Source organism: Acinonyx jubatus, chromosome E3, assembly GCF_027475565.1.
Source record: "Acinonyx jubatus isolate Ajub_Pintada_27869175 chromosome E3, VMU_Ajub_asm_v1.0, whole genome shotgun sequence".
NCBI classification, from domain to species: Eukaryota; Metazoa; Chordata; class Mammalia; order Carnivora; family Felidae; genus Acinonyx; species Acinonyx jubatus.
The window spans coordinates 19,446,142-19,470,872 of NC_069398.1; the positions used below are offsets into that span (position 1 = coordinate 19,446,142).

The 24,731-nt window shown below is 46.8% G+C and overlaps 1 protein-coding gene across 2 annotated transcripts; it reads left to right on the forward strand.

Moving 5' to 3' along the window:
* The first annotated feature begins 1,927 nt into the window (after positions 1 to 1,927).
* TRIM72 (tripartite motif containing 72) lies at positions 1,928 to 10,540 on the forward strand. 2 transcript variants are annotated; one of them, XM_027051528.2, is made up of 7 exons: positions 1,928 to 2,063; positions 2,629 to 3,025; positions 6,243 to 6,338; positions 6,426 to 6,656; positions 7,340 to 7,362; positions 8,141 to 8,259; positions 9,218 to 10,540. In XM_027051528.2, exons 2-7 carry the CDS (start codon positions 2,636 to 2,638, stop codon positions 9,790 to 9,792), a joined length of 1,434 nt encoding a protein of 477 aa, XP_026907329.1. In that variant the 5' UTR covers positions 1,928 to 2,063; positions 2,629 to 2,635; the 3' UTR covers positions 9,793 to 10,540. The 2 variants fall into 2 exon arrangements, with proteins under 2 accessions (XP_026907329.1, XP_026907328.1); XM_027051527.2 differs by having other exon boundaries at positions 1,934 to 2,204.
* Positions 10,541 to 24,731: the final 14,191 nt, after the last annotated feature.

The window sequence follows — 24,731 nt, forward strand, 5'->3', positions numbered from 1 at the left end:
TGCTTAACCTACTGAGCCACCCAGGTACTCTTCATTAATATATTTTTAAAAAAATTATTTATTTTTGAGAAAGAGAGAGATAGAGAGTGTGTGACAGAGTAGGGGAGGGGCAGAGAGAGAATTCCAAGCAGGCTCCAAGCTGTTAGCACAGAGACGTGGGGCTTGAACTCATGAACCATGAGATCATGACCTGAGCTGAAATCAAGGGTCGGACGCTTAACTGATTGAGCCATCCAGGCACTCCAATAAATTTTTTTTAAAGTTAGCTCTATGCCCAATATAAGGCTTAAACTCACTACCCTGAAATCAAGAGTTGCATGGTCTATGTCAGTAGGATGCCCCACATTAATAATTTTCAAATTGGTTACATGTCAAATGATAGTATCTTGGATACATTAGGTTAAATAAAATATATTCTTGAAATTAAAAATAAGTATATAAAAACAATCAAACAAAAGATGAGCTGAGATGGGCAGGGATCTACCTGGCTTCTGGGGAGATTTATTTACTTGGCAAAGAGTTGCAATAAAAAGATCTTCAAGGAGGGGAGGGGAACAGTTGATTTCTACTCCTTGAAAGGAATTCTTCCTTGTTGCTCACATATAAGGTGTCTGGCTACCCTCATGGGAAAATTGACCTGGCTCTCATCCCATCATCCTATGGCACAGGACATTTACTGCTTGCTGGGAGATATTTAATAACTCTGTCTCTTATTAAAGAACACCTCATGTGCACATTTGGGATAAAATTAATAAAAATGAACATTAAAAACACAAGAGGCAAAAAGAGAGTCCAAAGGGGAGAGTAAGACTGAAACATAAGCAGAAACTCAGATTAAGACAGAATGCCATTGAGGGAGAAATGAACAAATACAGGGAAAAGCTGAGAGAAAGTGACTGCGAGGCCAAAAGAAAAGGACCCAGTGAGCTTGTGTGTTTATTCATCCATTGAGTATTTATTGTGTACGTGCAGTGTGTACACACTTTATTCTAGGTTGGAGACAAGCAGTGTAAAAAATTTATATTCCAGTAGGAGGAATCAGACTTTCAAGAGCCAATAAGTAAAATGTTGCTTGTCAGATGGTAATAAATTTTATGGGGGAAAATAGAACAGGCAAGGGAAATGTGAGATTTAAAATCAAGGAGTTAGGAAAAGCCTCACTGAAAAGGTGACACCGGGTAATGATCTGAGGCAGAACAGGAAGGAAACCAGCTGTACAGGGGTTTGAAAGAGTGTTCCAGGCAGAGGGGACAGCAAGCCCAAAGGCCAAGGCTGGAGTGAGCAGGTGGGGAGGGGTGAGAGAAGAGTAACATAGGGCCTTGAAGGGCACAGTGAGGACTTTGGTTTTCATTCTGAATGATACGTAAACTGAGAATCGAAGGCTAAGCATGTAAAGGCCTGAAGCTCTCAGGGCAGAATCAACTTCTCGACTGCAGGCCCTGGATTCAGTTCATTAATTTATTCAACTATCCCTCTAACATTCATTTCCCAAGCACTTAGGGAAGCTGGCTTTGCCCCAGGGATTCTGCTGGGCACTGGAAAGACCAGCAGGGAAAAAAGCCTTTCTCCTCAAGTCTGGAGGAAGAAAAGCTTTCAGGGTGGGCTGAAGTCCTGTCCTCCTGCAGTGTGATCTTGGAGAGCCATAAACTTGGGGAGTAAGTGGGTGACAAACTGGGGAGGGACCACAGGCTGGGAAGGGGGAGGCTAGAGAGTGTGGAGGTGGGGGTGGAGGAGAAAGGAGAGACTCCTCCCAAACATGTTCCTGTTTTTTTTTTTTTTTTTTTTTTCTGTGGTATGACAGGCCCTGCCTCCCTGCTGGTTGTGATTTCTGGCTCCAGGCTGAGCCGGGGAAGGGACAGTGGGATGGGCCAGGACAGGTGGCCTTGACATGTGATGCTTGTCCCCTGACCACTCAGTCCTCACTTTTAGAACGGTTTCCAGAAGTGATAGGAAGGGGTGGGCAGGGCAGCTAAATATAGTCCTGGGGCCAGGGCTCAGTCTGGGAGGGTCTGTCCATTATTCACTGTGTGCCTTCCCGGTGGTGTCCACTGTTAGCTGCCCCTGTGAGTTCCCGTCCTTGCTCTGAGTTTGCGGCTTGCCCCTTGCTTGTCTTCAGACACAGCTTTGACTCCCTGTAAGGTTAGGCCTGACCTTGACGGGGCCTCCTGGGAGTCTCTTTTTGCCCAAGATCTCCATCCGGACCTGTGAGTCCTATGGGTCCTCGGGAGGCCTGGAGATGTGGGGGAGGGGAGGGCTGGGGATCCTGCAGAGGTGAGTGAAAGAATGGTAGGGCCTGGGGGCTCTGGGGAATTTGGGGCTGGGGCTGAGGCCTGGGGTTAAGACAGGGAAGGACAGTGGGTAAGACTGCAACCGGATCTCGGGTTTAGGACCTGGGATTGAGACAAGGTCCCTCTTAGAAGCAATTTTGGGGGCTGAAGCTGAGAAATGCAGCTGAGGCTACTTCGGGGATTGAAACTGAGTCCCTCTTCCCCCTTGCCCAGAACTAGACTCCTTTTGTGTATGAGATGTGGGGTCTTTATAGGCTGGGGATCCCCCCTGTCTGGGTCTGGGGCCGGGCCTATCTCGCGGCTCCGCGGAGCCTCCCTGACTGACCCCTCCTCTCCTCAGGTCCGTCATGTCGGCCGCGCCTGGTCTCCTGCACCAGGAGCTGTCCTGCCCGCTGTGCCTGCAGCTGTTTGACGCGCCTGTGACCGCCGAGTGTGGCCACAGCTTCTGCCGAGCTTGCCTGAGCCGCGTGGCAGGGGAGCCGGCGGCGGACGGCACTGTGCCCTGCCCGTGCTGCCAGGCACTCACGCGGCCGCAGGCGCTCAGCACCAACCTGCAGCTGGCGCGCCTGGTGGAGGGGCTGGCGCAGGTGCCGCAGGGCCACTGCGAGGAGCACCTAGACCCGCTCAGCATCTACTGCGAGCAGGACCGCGCGCTCGTGTGCGGCGTGTGCGCCTCGCTCGGTTCGCACCGCGGCCACCGCCTGCTCCCCGCCGCCGAAGCCCATGCGCGCCTCAAGGTGCGGGGCTCGGGAGGCCTCAGGCGGCAGTGGGGGGCGGTGGCGGGGACCGGGGTGGGACGAGGTTGTTGGCTGGAGCGGAGTTTGGCCGATCTGGAGGTCACTGCATTGACCTGGATTCTGAGCTTCAGGGCCCAGGGCGCCTGGAGTTTCGGGGGACGCGGGCGGGGCGAGGCCGCTCGGGAAGGCGGGCTGAGGAGCTGAAGGCGGAGCCTGCCGGGGCCGAGCCAGGAGCCTGGAGGAGGCGCTCAGGGGCTGCGGCCCAAAGGTAGATTTTCCGGGCTTAGCTACTGGAGCGCGCCCAGAGACGCGGGGGCCACCGCCTCCAAGCCGAGTTGGGTGGAGGCCCGGGAGGAAATGACTAGATGGGCGGGGCTTGGGGCCAGGTCAGGCGGCTGGGGGCCTCCTGCTGAGGCGGCTAGGCTGCTTCGCCTACGTTCTCCTCGGAGCTGCAAAACTTGTGCGGGCCTAAGGGTCACAATATCTGGCGGGGAGGGCAACGCAGATCTGTGCGCAGGCCCCCTTTGGCACCGAGACCCCAAACCAGGTTGTTTTTCTAGATGGAGCTGGAAGTCTTGAACGCTTCCAGAGCCCACACACAATTGTGGGCACCCCAAGGTTTGCAATTGCCACGGGTGCCCAGAAAAGACACCCAGACATTAGCAAACAGAGACGCAGGCTCACGCTGGTTGGTCCATGTCAGACGTGTGCCACATCTGAGGGCATGTAGCTGAGGGAGAGTGTGTGTCTACACAGGCCCCTCAAGGTGTCATGAAGCATTTGTTGGGCTGTGGAAGAATAAAGGACAGCTGTGGGGAGCTGGAAGAGGCGGGTTCTGGAGGCAGGCAGCGGTCCTTGCTCCCCCGCAGTGAAGCTGCCATTGTCTTCTCCTGAATGAGGAGTTGGGTGGGATTCTGCGGATTATCTTTGCCCACAAACATCAGCATTGCACTGCAGCGATTCTGCTTGGTCCCCAGACGACGACGACTTCCTCTTCCTCCTCCTCCTCCCCTTCTTCTTCTTCTTCTTCTTCTTCTTCTTCTTCTTCTTCTTCTTCTTTTTCTTCCTCCTCCCCCTCCTCCTCCCCCTCCTCCTCCTCCTCCTCTTCCTCCTCCTCCTCCTTCTATGTTTATTTTTCAGACAGAGAGAGAGAAGCAGGGGGTGGGCGTGGGGGTGGGGGTGGGCACAGTATCCAAAGCTGGCGGACTCTGTGCTGACAGTAGAGTGCCTCGTGCAGGGCTCAACCCATAAACCTGAGATCATGACCTGAGCAGAAGTCTAACGCTTAACTGACTGAGCCACTCATGCACCCCAGGCCCCCAGACTTCTAAAAAGGGTAGACCACCTCCTCAGGCTGATATTTGAGGCTTCCAGACTCCTCCAGGGAACCAGCCTCACCATTCCTCCAGCTCCTGCCTTGCCCAGTTCTGTTCAGGGCTGACTGGTGGTCCCCTAGATCAGTGCAGGAACTTCCTCTTCCCAGGAGCCTTCCTAATCCAGGCTCACCTTTGCTGTTAACCCCAGAACTCCCAATCTGGTCGAGAGAGAGAGAGGGAGAGAGAGATCTGCAAAGAGAGAATAGAGAGAGGGAGAGAGAGAGAGAGATCTGCAAAGAGAGAATAGAGTCTGCAAAATGGAACAGAGCACCAGGTGACCCAGGAGCCTCGAAGGGGCAGGTGGGGCAGGATACATTCCTGCCAGGGTATGCCCTGGCTGCGTGGAGGGGCTGGCAGGAATTCTGAAGAAGGGACGCCAGGAAGAAGTCTGAAGGAGGAGGGAGACAGGCTGGGGCGTGGCTGAATGCCTGGGTCCCTGGCGATGAAGAGGGACTGGGTCCACAGACCATGTGTCCTCAGGACTCAAGAGTGGTCGAATGGGATCTGCCGGGACTCACGCCATCCCCTAAAACCTTGCAGTCTCTTCTTGCTTACCGATGTCGCGCAGCAGGACTGCCTTGAGCTCATAGTCCTCGCGGCAGAGAGTGTCCAGCTTGTAGGTGAGATCACAGCACGTCGAGGCCCAGCGGCCCAGCAACCCGGGTGGGATGTTCTGAAAGCCTTCCGGGAGCGGCTCCTCCCCTCGCTTCAGTTTGAACTTCTTGAGCACATCGGGAGTCAGGGGTTCTGGTCGCACTTCTGCCTCATGGCTTAGCCTTGCCGCCTCTGAACCTCTGACGGCTCCATGCTGAGAGCCACCAGGCCCTCTCTGTCCTGTGCAGGTGGGGCCGTTGCCCAGGAGGGCGTCCCAGGAAGGAGACGGACCTGGCGCCTGGCCAGGTGACCATGGTCTCCATGGTCCAATCCTGGGGCTACCGCCAGCCGTGGACTCATGCGCAGATAGAGCCTAGAAAGTCTCTCAGTTTCCCTTAGGGGGAGTGGGGAGAAGGCCGCCAATTTGTCATAACCACAGGTGAGGTGAGGGTGACTGCTCACATTCTGCAAAAGAGGAAACTGAGGCTGGAAGCCATGGAAGCAGGACTGGAGCTGTCAGATTCTCCTTGTGGAGAAGAATGACTTTGGCTGGAGCTATTAGGAGTTTCCCTACACTTGCGTTTCAGCACTCACCAACTGACAGACCTACAGATGTGTTTAATTGGCTGATACAGCAGACTTTTTTTTTTTTTTTTTGTAACATTTATCCCCAAAGGTGGGGCTGGACTTCACGACCCTGGAGATCCAAGAGTCTCATGATTTATTGACTGAGACAGCCAGGTGCCCCAACGCAGCAGACATTTTTATTAAATTGCCACAGCCCTCAGGTGTGCAGGAAGGCCGATTGGGGTGTTTTGCTAATGTTCTGCTTTTAAGGATAGGGTAAAGCCCAGGGAGAGGGGGAGGCCGTATTTCTTCTTCATACAACCTACACTCACCCTGTGAAGCCTGCTGTGTGCCACCACTGTATCCCTGTTTGGTGGAGGACCCCACATTTGTGTTTGCACTCTCACAAAGACCTGTGCTAGGGGTGCTGACTGCTGAGGGGGTGGGATCAGGGAAGGCAAGGCCATGGGGAACTTCCTTAAATACACAATGGGAGGGTAAGCATTCTAGACACTGGCAAGATCTGCACATGAGTTTGGGGAATGGTAAGATGTCAGTCTGGCTGGAGGAGGAGCTGGCATTGAGGCTGAGCCAGAGATGGAAGGTTTAGGGTGGGAGGTGAGGGTTTGGTTGGGGGGGGGCGACAGCAGCATCACTTCTTTATGCCTCATCCCCCCCAGACGCAGCTGCCACAGCAGAAGATGCAGTTGCAGGAGGCGTGTATGCGCAAGGAGAAGAGTGTGGCTGTGCTGGAACATCAGCTGTTGGAGGTGGAGGTGAGGGGCTCAGCATGGCAGACCCTGGGGACTGGGCATCCAGGCTGGGGGTCCCAGCCAAGGGATTTTGCCTGTCTGCTCCCACAGGAGACGGTGCGTCAGTTCCGGGGGGCTGTCGGGGAGCAGCTGGGCAAGATGCGGGTGTTCCTGGCTGCACTGGAGGGCTCCTTGGACCGTGAGGCAGAGCGCGTGCGGGGTGAGGCAGGGGTTGCCTTGCGGCGGGAGCTGGGGAGCCTGAACTCCTACCTGGAGCAGTTACGGCAGATGGAGAAGGTGCTGGAGGAGGTGGCGGACAAGCCACAGACTGAGTTCCTCATGGTGAGCACTGGATGACCTTCCCTTTCTGCCTCTCAACCAGAGTTCAGGACCCAGAGAGGGACAGGGACAGAGTCAGGGTCATGCATCAAGGAGGGGTGGGCCCCAGGACTGCTGTTATGGTTGTTTAGGCTAGACGCTGCACAGACACTGAATCTTAGTGGGCACCATTCCTGTCATAGACATTGGAGGTTTGTGTATTTATTTGGATAATCTTCTACCAGGTGGAATCGGTTTCTTCTTTTTTAAATTTTTTAATGTTTATTTATTTTTGAGAGAGACAGAGAGAGAGAGAGAGAGAGAGAGAGAGAGAGAGAGAGGAGGCACAGAAAGAGAGGGAAGACACAGAATCTGAAGCAGGCTCCAGGCTCTGAGCTGTCAGCACAGAGCCCGACGCGGGGCTTGAACTCACAGACTGTGAGATCATGACCTGAGCCGAAGTTGGTCGCCTAACCAACTGAGCCACTCAGGCGCCCGGGAATTGGTTTCTTGAAGAAGGCGGGGTACATTTTTTTAATTCACACAGAGGTAAAGGGCTAGGGTTGGCTTTGAATTCTGGGTTTCTTTGGGCTTTTCTGAGTCTTTCTGACACCACACTCAGCATTCCTGCTGGTCCACCCATTCTCATAAGTCTCCAGTGTCTCCCCTGCCTGCTTCACCTCCGTTCTCTTTTTCTCTCTTTCTAGAAATACTGCCTGGTGACCAGCAGGTGAGACCAACTTGGCTCTTCCCCTTTTCCCAAATTGCCCTAGTCTTCAGGGACACTGGCCGGCCAACCCTCTAACCACAGGAAGCTCACACACCCCCATTCTGTCCACCTTGATCTCCCTGCATTTGCGTTGAGCACAGAAAGGAACCTGACCTGGTCCTTCTCCTGAGGCACCTCCCAGACTGGTGCTGGGGACAGATGTGGGCAGGGACACAGCTTAGTGCTGTGTGGCAGGAAAGGGGTGGCCGGGGAAGGCTTCCCAGTAGAGTGCACATTTGGTGGGCCACTGGAGGAATGACAAGGAGAGGTGAAGAGCTGGGGGAAGAGGTGCTACAGGCAGAGGGAACAGCAGGTGCCAAGACTGGTAAGAGGGAGAGAAGACAAAGTCGGTGTGGTAGATGGGAGCAGACTGAAGGGCTGAGGAGTGTGGACCTTATCCCAACAAAAGGTTCTTCTTAAAAAAAAAATTACGGTATAATATGCATGATATAAAATTTTCCATTTTAACTATTTTTTCTTTTTAGTGTGCATTTTAATTTCAGCGGCATTAAGTATGTTGCCACCACCTCTCTCCAGAACACTTTTGTCTTTCCAAACTGAAACTCTGACAGAGTGTTAGGGCAGGGTATGATGCAGGAGAGATCCTGGGACTCCACACCATGGCCCCTGTCCTCCTCTCTTTGGGATAACATCTCTTGTCCCCCTCACCCCCACCCCATGCCTCCTCCACGAAGTCCCCCCACAGACACCTCCCCCCACCTTTCCCTCCCCGCTCCAGGCTACAGAAGATCCTGGCGGAATCACCACCGCCTGCCCGGCTGGACATCCAGCTTCCTGTCATCTCAGATGACTTCAAATTCCAGGTGTGGAGGAAGATGTTCCGGGCTCTGATGCCAGGTACTGGGAGGTGCTATCTCCGGGTTTCTGTTTGTAACTGTGTGGTTGAGGGGAGGCTCCAGCTACACACAGAGGAGCCTCAGTCCCAACTTGGGGAAGTCATCAAAGAAGGTACCCATTGCCCCGTTACTTCTGGGGTTTCCCCTGAACCCTCATAACATGTGCTCAGAGAAGGAACTTTGAGGGCATGGGGTTTACGGGTGGGTGACTGACATGGGGAGGACTCTGCCTACTAAAAAGCTGCTGCTGCTGGCAAGGAGGGGAGGCTAGGGCTGGGGGTTGAGACTTGGTGATCCCTGGTCAGTTCCTGCCCCTTCTGGACAGTGGAGATGATAATCCCTGCTAGTTGGAGGCTGAGGATCTGCATTGCTGGCACCCTGGGGGACTGGCCAGGGCCAGACACTGACTCTGGTGGCCTGTGGCTGGGGAGGCCCAAGGGCTCTCTGCTTCCTTTCCGTGAGAGCCAGATTGCTGTGAGGTGCCATAGATTGTAGAACTCCAGGACTCATATACATGGCTGGTTCAGCCCTAACTGCCTTGAGGGGAAGTGGGAATGGAGGTGGGTTCTGTTTTATCCAAGGCAAGACTAAGGCCCAGAGACTGGCTCAAGACTGACTGAAGTCACACAGCTGGGTGAGGTGGGGACTGACCTAGGACCAGGCTTCCTGACTCTCTCCTGCTTTGTGACCTGGGCCTCAGATACTGACTTAAATGCCTTGCATCCACATACTGACTTAAATGCCTTCCTGCTGTGGAGGAAGTCAGTTATGGCTTTGTTTTTCAGCTGAGCAGACTGAAGCTCAGAGAGGTACAGTCTTTGGCCCAGGCCAGAAGCAGAGAGGAAGGGGCTCACTAACCAAAGATACTGGGGGGATTAGAGCAGACAGGCCCCTAAATTGGTTGGGAGAAGCTCACAGGAGGCAAACATGTAAGGGTCTGACCACTCTTCCCCTGGCAGCTATGAAGGAACTGACTTTTGACCCGAGCACGGCCCACCCGAGCTTGGTGGTGTCTCCCTCCGGCCGCCGAGTGGAGTGCTTGGACCAGAAGGCGCCCCCGGCTGGAGAGGACCCGTGCCAGTTCGACAAGGCCGTGGCGGTGGTGGCACACCAGCTGCTGTCTGATGGCGAGCACTATTGGGAGGTGGAAGTGGGCGATAAGCCACGCTGGGCACTAGGCGTGATCTTGGCCCAGGCCAGCCGCCGAGGCCGGCTGCACGCTGTGCCCTCGCAGGGCCTCTGGCTGCTGGGGCTACGCGAAGGCAAGATCCTGGAGGCGCATGTTGAAGCCAAGGAACCGCGCGCGCTGCGCACCCCGGAGAGGCGGCCGTTGCGCATTGGGATCTACCTGAGCTTTGGCGATGGCATCCTCTCCTTTTATGATGCCAGCAACGCTGATGCCCTCGAGCAGCTCTTTGCTTTCCACGAGCGCCTGCCCGGGCCTGTGTACCCCTTCTTTGACGTGTGCTGGCACGACAAGGGCAAAAATGCTCAGCCGCTGCTGCTTGTGGGGCCTGATGGTGAGGAGGCCTGAGCTGCCTGCCAGATTGGGGAGGGGTGCAGGGTCCTGCAGGCCTGGAAGGAGATGGGTGGGCAGGGGACAGGTTGCGAGGGCTGAAGGCAGGGCCAAGGGGGTTGGGGACTGGGAACTCGGGACTCCAAAATTTCTGAGAAGTTAAGGGTTTCAGGGGCTGGGTGGCTGCGGGGAAGGAAGATCTAAAGTCAGGTCAGTGAGGAAATTCCAGTTTGGGAACCAGGAAGCCCAAGGATTCCAGGAAGAAATTGAAGTTCAGGGGAGGAGTGAAAAGGGCAGGAATATGGGGGAAGGGGGACTGAAGAACTCTGTAGAGCAAGGAGCCCCTCACCCTCCTTCTTGGTGGCCTTGGGGCAGGGGTTCCAGATTCACCAGACAGAAAGATCTTTCACTTAGTGGTTCTCCAACTTGGCCAGGCATCAAAACCACATTTTCAAAGCATGTAACAGTGACTTGTTAAAGCAGAGTGTTGAGTTTCTGGTTCACTAGGTCTGGGGGCAGACCAAAATTTAGTTCTTGTAACGAGTTCCTAGGGTGATGCTCTTGCTGCAGGCTACAAGTGGGGTCACCTGGAGAACTGCTGACTTAAGACACTGGTCTGTTCAATCAGCTTCCGTTATACGGAGTCAGTTATCGATAACTATTAGCTCTCAGGCATAGGAAAACCACAATATATTCCTCTGGAGATCAACAGCCATTTGAAAACTGCCAGAGCCCATGCGAGTGAATAAACTGATCCCCAACTATTTCTCTCTGCCTCTGGAATACATTTACTGAGTGTCTTGGACGTTGAAGAAATACCCCAAGTTGCCAACCAAGAGGAAAAGCCTGATGTTAACTCCAGCCTGGGCCCTGCTGCTTGTGGAGAATAGAAAGCTATTCCCCTATCCCTCCACCCATTGGCCCCTCACTGCTTACTTCCTGGTTCACACATTCTTTGGTTTTAGCTCAAAGGCCCATTTCTTGGACTCTGGAGTAACCACTGACACCCAGAGAGTCCCTCTTACTTGGAGAGGCCTTGGGGGACTCAGGCAGGTGGGATTAGAGGCTACTGCCCCTCCTGTCATGAGAGAAGTTGATGGTGTGGGGCCATTTGCTCTCCCAGGTCAGGGATGCTGCTGCTGATGTGTGAAAGGGCCTGGGGAGTCCTGGAAACTGGTGCCAATATGGGAATTTTCTTGGGGGTTAGAGAGAAAAGAAAGTGGGTAGGATAAGGGAGGCCTCAAGGCCTGGCTGTGTCTCCCAGAGGAATAGGTCTGGGGAGAAAGGATTAATTTGAGAAGTTGTTTCATGATAGAAAGTAAAATAAAAGGGTTAGTTGGTTGTGAAATCCAGTGGCATTAATAGAGATGATTATATTCAGACTCTTTCCCCATTAAATCTGTGTGAAAGACAAATGACCTATCGCCAGGCCTAGTAACCTCCTTATTGTCCACCTGGCTTTCATTCTTGACCCATTTAATATTTCTTTAATTTTTTTTAACGTTTATTTATTTTTGAGACAGAGAGAGACAGAGCATGAACGGGGGAGGGTCAGAGAGAGACACACACAGAATCCGAAGCAGGCTCCAGGCTCTGAGCTGTCAGCACAGAGCCTGACACGGGGCTCGAACTCACGGACCACGAGATCATGACCTGAGCTGAAGTTGGACGCCCAACCGACTGAGTCACCCAGGCTCCCCGACCCATTTAATCTTTCTAAAAACACAAATGTTGTCCTATGATCCAGTTGCTCAAAACTTTCAAAAACTCCTTGCTGCCTGCAAGAAAAAGCCCTAGATATTTGGCCCTGCATCTGAGATACCCTGCTATTCTCCAGCCTCATCTTGTGCCACTTTCCTGCATACATCTTCACTCTGGCCCTACTGAACTCCTGGGGTCCCTGCAGCACCAAAGCACACAACTATCTGTTAGGAATGCCTTTTGCCTCTCACTCACCCTACAGGAATTTCCCCCAAACCACCTTCTCCTATCCTCTCTTGACCTCAGCACGTCTTTGCAAGGTGCATTCCATTGCACTCCCTGTCATGAGCTGGTGATGTCCAAGAGCCCAAAGCCACTTTCTGAGGAATTGGGTACTTTGAGAAACAGATGTCAAGACAGCATTAAATGTGCAAGGATTTTATGAAGGAAGATGCCCATGTGGGAGCAAATGGGGCTGTCAGATTGTGATGCCAGTCTGACCCTGAGTGAAGGAGAGACAGCAGGAAGGTTGGGTGGCAGTGTCCTCAGTAGTTGTGGGGGTTTCTCTACAAGCTACCTGTGCAAGGAGGCTGCGTGTGCTCAGAAGGGGCCTGCCTTTGTGTCCCTGCCATGCTCTGTTACTGCCGGGAGCAGCCTATGGGATGGCTGTCACAGCTCTTCAGCTGCTGCCCTCAGTCTTTGCTCCCCTTTGTTGGAGTTCTATCAGGAAAATTTCTTTTCACACCCTCCACAGGTTCCTTCTACATAAAGTTACCCTGGCTTGAGCTTGTGCATTGAGGGAAGTGACCTTGTGACATGGTCTGTGGCTGCCTGAGTGAGAGAGGGGGTCCCTGAGGCAAAGGCTGTCATGATGGGGCAAGTTTGTGGGAAACTTTGCCTAGTTAGAACGTTCCTTTTTGAGTGGTGGCCACCTGACCCATCCAGAATCTCCCTGGTGATGTTGGAAGGTAAAATGGGAAACCAGAACTGGGTCCCCCCCGTACTTGTGTCTCAAAAGATCAGAATCTTCTCCTTTAGTACTCCCTGCTCATGGAGACTCTGGAAATCCAGAGCAACTGGCTGCTGAGAGGTTTCCTGAGCCTCGTGACTTCTTGTGTACAAGAACAAACTGGCACCCGTCAAGGCCATGCTAGATTGCAAGCAAAACCCTTTATCAAGAGCTTGTTACTTGATATGTGTCCTCACAGCACTAGGCTTCACAATGACAAATGCCTGACCAGGCTCTGTTGCCTCTTTCCCTGAAGTTCAAGTAACCCCTGGGAACATGATGATATACCATGAAAGACCCAAATCCACAGGTACATGATGAATCTTGGAGTATCAACTTTACACCAAGATTATTATTCTTTTTTTAAAAAAAATGTTTATTTATTTTTGAGAGAGAGAGAGAGAGAGAGAGAGAGAGAGAGAGAGAGAGGGAGAGAGGCATAGAGAGAGGGAGACACAATCTGAAGTAGGCTCCAGGCTCTCAGCTGTCAGCACAGAGCCTGACACAGGGCTTGAACTCACGGATGGTGAGATCGTGACCTGAGCCGAAGTCAGACGCTTAATCGCCTAAGCCACCCAGGTGCGCCAAGATTATTATTATTCTTGGTATGGTGGTGGTGAGAAAGTTGTGTAATTTAACCAATAAGTAAACATTGCAGACATCAGGTTTGTATTAAAACAAACATATATATACTTCTATTCTCAAGTTAGTTAACCTACAGTATAGTCTTGGCTTCAGGAATAGGATCCAGTGATTCATCACTTACATACAACACCCAGTTCTCATCCCAACAAGTACCCTCCTTTTTTTTTTTTTAGTATATGTGCTGCCAAAGCCAGCACCCAAGAAGTGCCCTCCTTAATGCCCATCATCCAATTCTCCACCATCAACCCTCAGGTTGTCCTCTGTATTTAAGAGTCTTTTATGTTTTGTCTCCCTCTCTGTTTTTATCTTATTTTTCCTTCCCTTCCCCTATGCTCACCTGTTAAGTTTCTCAAATAAAACAAACATATTATGGAGTACAGAATTGACATGAATTTTTGAGATTAAATAAGAGATATTCACAAACTTTTGCATTTGTACTGGCTGTAGGGATCTAGATCCTCAGGGATGTGAATTCTTAAAATTATTTTTAAAAATTAAAAAAATAATGCACAAATATACTTAAGAGTATCTTACAGACAAGGGGAAATTTCTTCAACCATGTTCTCCTCCCCTCCCCATTCCTAATTACTTCTCTTCCTCCCTCATTAGAAATAATGTCTGTTGTCAATTTGGTGAGTAGTTTTCCAGGATTTCCTGTACATATATATGTTTCACAGAAAATATACAGTATTATGCTATTCTTTCTATATAAATGATGTTATATTCTACATGAATATGACATTTTTTTAATTTTAGAGAGAATGAGAGCACAAACAGGGGAGAAGGGCAGAGAGAGAGAGAGAATCTTTAGCAGGCTCCATACTCAGCACGGAGACCAATTTGGGGCTCGATCCCATGACCCTAGGATCATGACCTGAGCTGAAATCAAGAGTCAGATGCTCAACTGACTGAGTCACCCAGGTGCCCCATGTCTGCAGCTATTTTTAGAATGTGGGGCAGTGTTTCAAACACATGCTGTCCTTAGCTTTGGGGCTTTAAACAAAAACTGTACTAATTTACACTCTAAACAGCATCATGTGAGATATAGTTTCCCTAAATTTTCTCCAGCACTCAATATTCTCAAACTCAAATTCTTTTTTCTTTTTTGCCAATGTGATGGGAAATAGATAAATAGTATCCCGTTTTTCTTTTACTCTAATTTACGTATTTCTCATTATATCCACTTATTGACCAGTTATAGTTTCTCTTACAAATTGCCTATTCAGGGTGCCTGGGTGGCTCAGTTAAACGTCCAACTCTTGATTTCAGCTCAGGTCATGATCTTGCAGTTAATGAGTTGGAGCCTCACATCGGGCTTTGCCCTGATCCTGTGGAGCCTGCTTGGGATTCACTGTCTCCCTCTCTCTTTGCCACCCCCCCCCCAACTTGTGCTCTCTCTCTCTCTCAAAATAAATACATTTAAAACATTGCCTGTTCATATCACTTGCTTATTTTTATTAATGAGTTATAGTGACTTTTTACGTATTCTGCATATTTATACTTTGTCTACTACAGACATGTATAGTAAGTATTGTCTCCTAATCTGACAGCTTATCCTTTAACTTTATGGAGTTCTTGTGTGTGTGTGTGTGTGTGTGTTTTAATGTTTATTTATTTATTTATTTTTGAGAGGAGAGAGGCAGATAGGGAGACAGAGAATCCTAAGCAGACTCCATGCTGTCAGTGCAGAGCCTAACATGGGACTCAAACTCATAATCTGTGAGATCATGACCTGAGCTAATATCAAGAGTTGGACACTTAAACGACTGAGCCACCCAGGTGCCCCTTTTCTTGTTGTTTTTTTTTTTAGAGGAAAAGTTTAAAAATCTGTGGCTTAAGTGTCATCTGAACAGGGCATTTTTGTGCCCTCTAAGTGCCTGAATGATGACACATGCTTCTCTCTGTTCTATGAGTTCTTCTCTTGGGTCAAGGCTTATGAATATTGAGCTTCCCAACATGTGCTCTACCACTCTGCCTGGTAGAAAGATTCCTTGTACCTAAAATATTTCTTTCTTTTTTTTTTTAATTTTTTTTTCAACGTTTATTTATTTTTGGGACAGAGAGAGACAGAGCATGAACGGGGGAGGGGCAGAGAGAGAGGGAGACACAGAATCGGAAACAGGCTCCAGGCTCTGAGCCATCAGCCCAGAGCCTGACTCGGGGCTTGAACTCACCGACAGCGAGATCGTGACCTGGCTGAAGTCGGACGCTTAACCGACTGCGCCACCCAGGCGCCCCTATTTCTTTCTTTTTTTAATGTTTGTTTATATTTGAGAGAAAGAGAGAGAGAGAGCAAAGGCACAAGCAGAGGAGGGACAGGGAGAGAGGGGGGCAGATGATCCGAAGTGGGCTGTGTGTTGACAGTAGAGAGCCCGATGTGGGGCTCCAACTCACCAACCGTTAGATCATGACTGTAGGTAAAGTCAGATGCTTAACCGACTGAGCCACCCAGGTGCCCCCTTGTACCTAAAATATTTCTAACTAGAGTTTGAACTTTGAAGCCTAACTTATTTAGAGCATCTCAATTCCTAATTTTTTTTAAATGTTTTTATTTATTTTTGAGACAGAGAGACAGAGCACGAGCAGGGGAGGGGCAGAGAGAGGGAGACATAGAATCTGAAGCAGGATCCAGGCTCTGAGCTGTCAGCACAGAGCCCGACGTGGGGCTTGAACTCACGGACCATGAGATCATGACCTGAGCTGAAGTCGGACGCCTAACCGACTGAGCCACCCAGGTGCCCCTCAATTCCTAATTTTTGTTACAAAGGGAGTGCTTTAGAATTTATTAGTTTAATTTATTAAATTTAGTAATTTAATTACAGAGTGCTTTCAAATCTATAATGTTATCTGATCCTCTTGGAGGGCTGGAATTATGTCTCCATTGTGAGAAAACTGAAGCTCTCAGTAGTTCCCAATGGTAATTGAATCATGCTGCCAAGCCTGAAGCCCTAGTCTGTTCCTTCCAAACTGTGGCCTCTTTTGGCATGGTCTCCTACACAGCCATTATTTAATCCCCATCTTAAAAGAATTCTGAAGAATTTGCCAGGAGGATGTGATAGGTACTTTGAGATTCTCAGATGGCACAAAAACAGACACATAGACCAATGGAATAGAATAGAAACCCCAGAACTAGATCCACAAACATATGGCCAACTAATCTTTGACAAGGCAGGAAAGAACATCCAATGGAAAAAAAGACAGTCTCTTTAACAAATGGTGCTGGGAGAACTGGACAGCAACATGCAGAAGGTTGAAACTAGACCACTTTCTCACACCATTCACAAAAATAAACTCAAAATGGATAAAGGACCTGAATGTGAGACAGGAAACCATCAAAACCCTAGAGGAGAAAGCAGGAAAAGACCTCTCTGACCTCAGCCGTAGCAATCTCTTACTCGACACATCCCCAAAGGCAAGGGAATTAAAAGCAAAAATGAATTACTGGGACCTTATGAAGATAAAAAGCTTCTGCACAGCAAAGGAAACAACCAACAAAACGAAAAGGCACCCAACGGAATGGGAAAAGATATTTGCAAATGACATATCGGACAAAGGGCTAGTATCCAAAATCTATAAAGAGCTCACCAAACTCCCCACCCGAAAAACAAATGACCCAGTGAAGAAATGGGCAGAAACCATGAATAGACATTTCTCTAAAGACATCCGGGTGGCCAACAGGCACATGAAAAGATGCTCAACGTCGCTCCTCATCAGGGAAATACAAATCAAAACCACACTCAGATATCACCTCACGCCAGTCAGAGTGGCTAAAATGAACAAATCAGGAGACTATAGATGCTGGAGAGGATGTGGAGAAACGGGAACCCTCTTGCGCTGTTGGTGGGAATGCAAACTGGTGCAGCCACTCTGGAAAACAGTGTGGAGGTTCCTCAGAAAATTAAAAATAGACCTACCCTATGACCCAGCAATAGCACTGCTAGGAATTTACCCAAGGGATACAGGAGTACTGATGCATAGGGACACTTGTACCCCAATGTTGATAGCAGCACTCTCAACAATAGCCAAATTGTGGAAAGAGCCTAAATGTCCATCAACTGATAAATGGATAAAGAAATTGTGGTTTATATACACAATGGAGTACTACATGGCAATGAGAAAGAATGAAATATGGCGCTTTGTAGCAACGTGGATGGAACTGGAGAGTGTGATGCTAAGTGAAATCAGCCATACAGAGAAAGACAGATACCATATGTTTTCACTCTTATGTGGATCCTGAGAAACTTAACAGAAACCCATGGGGGAGGGGAAGGAAAAAAAAAAAAAGAGGTTAGAGTGGGAGAGAGCCAAAGCATAAGAGACTCTTAAAAACTGAGAACAAACTGAGGGTTGATGGGGGGTGGGAGGGAGGGGAGGGTGGGTGATAGGATTGAGGAGGGCACCTTTTGGGATGAGCACTGGGTGTTGTATGGAAACCAATTTGACAATAAATTTCATATATTGGAAAAATAAAATAAAATAAAATTAAATTAAAAAAAATAAAAAATAAAAAAATAAAAAAGTTAAAAAAAAAGAATCAGCATGCCAGTTAAAAAAAATACTGGCATCTTAATTGAGATTACTTTAAATCTATAAACCAGTTTTGAATAAATGACATTTTAACAATAAAAAAAAAAGAGATTCTCAGAAGGAATACTGTGTTAGTAAAATTGAAGGTCATCATAGACAATCTAAGTTGTTGCTATTGTTTTTCTAGCTTTTTCCTGAGAGGAGATGCTGAGTAGAAAATTTAGCAAGGCTGGGTGGAGCTGGCCCTTTTAGGAAAGGACATGAGAACTAGGAAACACCTCTTGCTTAGTTGCCCAAAGCCTGGCTGAATAGAAACAGCTCCATGGTGTAAATATATTTCCTTTTCCTTCAAATAATTGTGAAACTTTGTGAGATATAATAGTGAGGAGTTTTTAATGAAATGGGAAATATTTATGTTACGAGTGAGCAATGAGAAATAAAACATTGTATCAAACTATGTAACCACCATGGTTGCAATTATGAGAAAAAATTTCTCTGAAAAACAAACAAACAAACAAACAAACAAAAAGATGAAAGAAATACCAAAACATTCTTGGTGATTTAGTTTTTCTTCTTTTTATTTTTATTATTTATTTATTTATTTATTTATTTTGTTTATTTATTTTTTAATTGAGACAGACAGAGTGTGAGAGGGGGAGGGACAGAGAGAGGAAGACACAGAATCTGAAGCAGGCTCCAGGCTCTGAGCTGTCAACACAGAGATGACGTGGGGCTCAAACTCACCATGAGATCATGACCTAAGCTGAAGTTGGACGCTCAACCGACTAAGCCACCCAGGCGCCTCTGATTTTTCTTCTTTTTATTTCTCTGCAGTCTCCCCATTTTTGTTAGTGAGCAGGTGCCATCTGAATGTCTACGAGGTGGAGGAATGAGGGCTCAGAGAGAGAACGATGGGACTGCTCTCTTAGGAGCGTTGTTTGTTAGGTGGGGACTATCAGTGTTGTTTTCTCTTTCAAACCAATGAAGATACTGATACTCAGAGAAGGTAACACAGATAGCAAGTGGCAAAGCTGATTCGAACTCAGAGCTGGTTTACTGCTCAAGGATATGAAGTAAGTTCTGTCTCTGGTAGGGATGGTCTACCAATTATAAGTTGGTTTTACTGGGACAAACTTGGCATTCATCAGTGACTGACACATGAGAATGTTATTTTCTTTTTGGTGCTTCCATAATCCTGCTGATTCAGGTCAGAAGAAAGTCTCCATTTGGGATTTAGCACCTCTCTGACACTCTCTTACACCTTAGCACTTCTCTGACACTCATTTTTGTAACAGAAAGAACACATCTTAGGCTCAGACCCTTTAAAAGCAAAATCTTCTAGGAATTTAATTTTTTTTGTATTTATTATATATGTTTTACCATTACCTTCTATTCTTAAACAAGTGATACTGGTTTTTAGTTATAGTTTTGATATAACATTAACTTCTAAAATATATGTATTAGAGGGGTACCTGGCTGGCTCAGTCTGTAGAGCATGTGATTCTTGATCCCAGGGTTGTTGAGTTCGAGCCCCATGTTGGGTGTAGAGAGATTACTTAAAAATAAAATCTTAGGGGTGCCTGGGTGGTTCAGTCGGTTAAGCATTTGACTCTTGATTTTGGCTCAAGTCATGATCTCACAGTTTGTGAGAAGGAACCCTGAGTTGGGCTCTGTGCTGACAGCATGGAACCTGCTTGGGATTCTCTCTCTTCCTTTCTCTTTGCGTCTCTCCTGCTTGCATGCACCTGCTCTCTCTTTCTTTCTCTCTCTCTTGTTCAAAATAAATAAATGAACTTAAAAAATACAATGTTAAAAAAACATGTATTAGAGAAAATACACATATGCACACTTGTATAGTCCAAGATTTTCTTGGGAAGGAGATATAAGAAACTGGTACTATGGTTTTGGGAGGACTGGGAGGGAAACTTTTCACTGTGTACATTATTGTACCTTTTGAATCTTGAACGATATGAATATATTATGTACTAAAAATACAATTTTTGTTTAAAAACAGAAATTAACATGGAAAAAGGAAATTTAAGTAAAAATGAGTTTATTAAAATGTAGTAATTTACATTTATCATGATGAGCACTGAGTAATGTATAGAATTGTTGAATCATTATATTGTACTCTTGACACTAATGTAATACTATATGTTATTTATACTTGAATAAAAAAATAAATTAAAAGTAAGAAGGTGGGTGGGGGATGGGCTAAATGGGTGATAGGTACTAAGGAGGGCACTTGGGATGAGCTCTGGGTATTATATGTAAGTGATGAATCACTAAATTCTATTCCTGAAACCATTATTACACTATATGTTAAATAATTTGGATTTAAATAACATTAAAAAAGTATGAAAAAATAAATTAAAAAGTATATTAATTAAATAGTACTGGTGGTAATGTGGGTATGACAAGGATAAAGAGGACATGTGGCTTGTGGCAAAAACTGTGAAGGTAGTATGTGAATAAATGAAATCTGGAAAACACTACTTAAAGGATTTGAAATATTTTGGCAAGTTCTCTTTCAAGTAGAGGTGGCCATGTGGGTGGAAAGTCCATGGTGATGACTATGTGTTGGGGGAACAGGTCATCTTTCCTCTCTGGGTCTCAGTCTCATCTGTAGTGGGAAAGGGCTGGCCTAGAGAATTCTCTGAGATCCAACTGTCTTCATTGGGTTCCCCCAGAAGTGGACCTTAAGGCAAAGATCTTAGTGAAAACAGACTTATTTATGAAGTGCAGGAAACACCCAAGGATTGTGGGGAAGCCATCCAGGGAGCCAGGGAAGGTGCATTATGAAGCAGGTTAGCACTGTGGGGAGGAGCGCTCCCTCCTGCTGAGAAACAGGGAAAAGCACTCCCCTCATCCCACATGGGGTTAAAGAATTTGGGCACTTAGACACTGACTCCTGTCAGTCCTGGAGGAGGGTGCCCCCAAGGGGTGATAATTCCCTTGCACTTCCAGCCTGCTTTTCACAAGGGCAGGTCATTTTCTGAGCCTTGGGAGAGAGTCCTCAGGCAGGGAGAAGCAGCTATGGTGGTGACAAGTTCTGGAGCACAGAGAAGTGTGAGGCCCCAGCCAGCAGCCAGCATGAGTCACACCCTCCAACTCTGATTAGTTTAGAGTCTCTGTGCTTGGAGGCTCCCGAAAAAGATGGAGGCAGTGAAAGGGCTGGATGTGGGCTCAGTTCCTGGATGTGAGCAAGACAGGAGAGAGGCAGGAGGACACATGAAACTGGCTTGGGAGGAACACAGTAGCAAAGCAGGTTCCCTGAGTATTTCCTGTTTCAGGCTGAGTCACCCCTGCTGTGAGGCCAAGTTACACTCTGATCCTGCCTGCACCTGGGAACAAACATTTGGGCCTGGGGAAGGTGGTGTGTAGGTGGCTTTGTGAGCCACCAGGCCTTGCCCTGGTTCTACAGTTACTGAAGGCTGAATGGATTTCCCAAGAATAATTAGAGGCTAGGCCAGGGTGTCTGGGTTTCTGGGTGGGAAGTAGGAAGGGGGAGGGGGAAGGGAGGTTGAAGGGGCAGATGTTGGGTTTGGGAACATCAGGAAATGGACTCAGCACTTGTTCTACAAGAGAGAGGAACCAGGGAAGAATGAAGGCCAGACCGAGGGTCCTGGAAGGTGACTGGGAGTGGAGAAGTGATGCCCTGGGGGAGGTTGTGAGGGGTGAGGTCTCTCTGCTGTGGGGAGGGGCTGTAAGGCTATTGCCAGAGAAGCCTGTTGTGTTTTGCCTCTTGGCCCAGTATCTGACCATCCTTTCTGTCTTAAAAGGAGCTTCAGCAACGGTTTGGCCAAATTGCTCATTCTATAGGTGAGGAAACTGAGCTAGCCACAGGAATTAGTTTCCAAAGCAATGTGGCAAGTTAGTGGCAGAACAAAGGCCAGGAGCTCTCTTTCCCAATTCCTAGTTCAGAAATCTTTTTGAGATACTACTCCCACTTTTGGAAGTGTAAGATCCATGGTACAGAAAACATATACTGTACTTATTTTGGGTTAAACCTCAGGTGCACGGAATTGGATTATGTGCAAGCCTTCATTTGTACACTATCAGTTGGTCTATGAATGCCTCTCTTGTATTCTGTAACTTATGTATTGAAAAACCTGAGCAACCATGAATCCAGTATCTAACCCAACAAGTAGATTTTTTTTCAAAGAATTTACTCATGAATGGACTTCTCCCCTATCCCCAGAGGTGACAATTTACCTGGATTTGTTTTTCATTTTTCCTGCTCCTTCTTTTAATTATCACATATGTTGTTAGTTTCATTTGACTTGTTTTTGAGCTATATGAATGTGGCATGAAAACATTCTGTCTTCTGGGAACTGGCTTGTTTATTAAAATTTTTCTTATTGTGAACATTTTAAACCCACAAAACAGAGAGAGTAGGAATATCATGAACCTCAATATGCCCATCACTCAACTTCAACAATTATCAAGATTTTGCCACTCTTGCTTCACCTATCACATTTTTCTTTCTTTTTCCTGGAATATTTTATGTATTTATTTTAGAGATTTTATTTTTAAGTATTCTCTACACCCAACATGGGGCTCGAACTCACAACCTGTGTATCAAGAACCACATGCTCTATCGACTGAACTAGCCAGGCACCCTTTCCCTGGAATATTAAAAAAAAATTTTTTTTAATGTTTTTATTTATTTTTGAGAGACAGAGAGAGACAGAGCAGAGAGAGAGGGAGCCAGAATTTGAAGCAGGCTCCAGGCTCCAAGCTGTCAGCACAGAGCCCAACATGCGGCTTGAACTCAAGGACTGTGGTGAGATCATGAACTGAGCCGAAGTCAGACACTAAACCAACTGAGCCACCCAGGCGCCCCTGGAATACTAAAAAGAAAAGGTTTATTTATTTATTTTGAGGGAGGGAGAGAGAGAGAGAGAGAGAGAGAGAGAGAGAGAGAGAGAAAGAATCCCAAGCAGGGTTCACCGTAGTCAGCGCAGAACTCACAAACCCTGAAATCAGACCTGAGCCAAAGTCAAAAAACTGACTGAGCCACTCAGACACCCCTCCCTGGAATACTTTAAAGCAAATCTTAGAAATCTTATGTTTCACCAAAGCCCTTGTTACTGGGGATGTAAATTTGCAAGGCATGTGTTAAAGTAAAAATCTACCTTCCCATATTAGGAGACACAAGTTTATAAAAATAACTTTAATAAAGGCTATAATTCAGCTGTCAGAAAAAGTGTGCTTGTTGTGGGTAGGGCGATGGGTGAAATAGGTGAGGTGAAGGCGATTAAGAGTAAACTTATTGTGGTAAACACTGACTAATGTATAGAATTGTTGAATCATTATATTGTATGCCTGAAACTAATATATAACACTGTATGTTAATTACACTTGAATTAAAAAATAAATTAAAAATTGTACTTCTACATACAGTCACTTATACATACTTCAGTACTCATTTCTAAAAACTTTTGAGACTTTTACATAATCGTATTACTATCATTACACCTAACAAAATCAGCAGTTACTCAGCACCATGCAATACCAGGAACCTGATAATTTGACTTAACGTTATGTTTCTAGGATTCATCGATGGTGTTTCATTTGGCTGTATATATTCTATTTATACATTACATCTGTTCATTCTCTTATCACAGACATTGGATGATTTTTTTAGCCATTATAGATAGTGTGAATATGAATATTCTTACATTTGTCTTCTGGTGCATATGTGCTAGATTTACCTTGACAAATACCTAAAAGTAGAATTGCTGTACAAGTTATGCAGTGTTTGAGCCTGTGTTTCAAAAGTTGTTCCATCAGTTTTCACACTAACCAGCAGTGTATTAGAGATCCCATCGGTTCACAACTCCCCTAATACTTGTATGTATGGACTGAGTTGTAAAGTAAAATTCAGTTTTTTACTATAGTTACATTCAGAAATGTTTGAAGAAGCTTGGCTTAAGAATCAAATGGTTATACAAGGTTTGTCACAAAAGCTACAGTCCCTTGGTCCCCTCCCCTCCCCCCCCGCCTCAAGCCATCACTTTTGCTAATTTTGGCATTTATTTTCATAACTGTAAGCAACATCCATATAAAGTGACTACTCAACTTTTAGGCATGACCTATTAGGATTTCCTGCTATGGAAGGTGGGCTTTCTCCTGTTTTACCACTCCTCTCTTCTATGCTCCCAATACAGTGAAAGCTTTATTTTTGATTAAATTGATGACTTTGTTATCTATTATGACGGTGTACATGTTATTCATGGCCAAGCCATCTAATGTTCTGATTTGTTTTTCTCTTTTGTGTAACTTTTGTTTTCTCTATAGTTAATAATTGTCTTTTTCTTTTCTTAGTTTTCTTAGTGGTTACTATTAATTCAGTTACCAACCTCTTTGCGAGTTGTCTAAATCTCTTGGGTATGTCCAGACATATGTCCTAGAGGTAGATACTCTATTCAGTGATCTGTGCATCTCATCTATCTCCCTGTCTTCCCTGGCCACATGCCCAAGGCCATCACTGCTTCCTCTTCCTGGTGTGGAGACCATAGTTACTTTGTTTTGTTTCTTCAAGCCACAGCAGTCTGGTTTCCACATGCCCCACGGCTCTGCAGTGACCTTTGTCAAGGTCAGGTTTGTGTTGCTAAATCTGATGGGCACTTTTCTTTTTCATCTTTATGTCTCAGCTGCATTTCACACCCTGGACATTGGACTTCCTTGAAGCAGTTTTTTTTTTTTTTTTTTTTTTTTTTTTTTTAATCATCTGTATCTACCTTGGGTTGTGTTCTTCCAGAAGCAGACCCTGAGGAAAGATTTGGGTAAGGGGGTTTGTTTGAAAGGTGTAAGGATTACTCGCAGAGGGTCATAGAGGAAAGGCAGATAATAAAGGGTACATTAAGATTTTTTTCCTCCAGCTTTATTGAGGTATAATTGAGAAATAAAAATTGTATATATTTAGTGTACAGATGCTTTTATATATGGGTATATTGTGAAATGATTATCACATTCAAGCTAATTAACATTTTCATCATCTCACATAGTCATCTTTTTTAAGTTTATTTTTATTTTTTATTAAAATTTTTTTTAAGTTTATTTATTTATT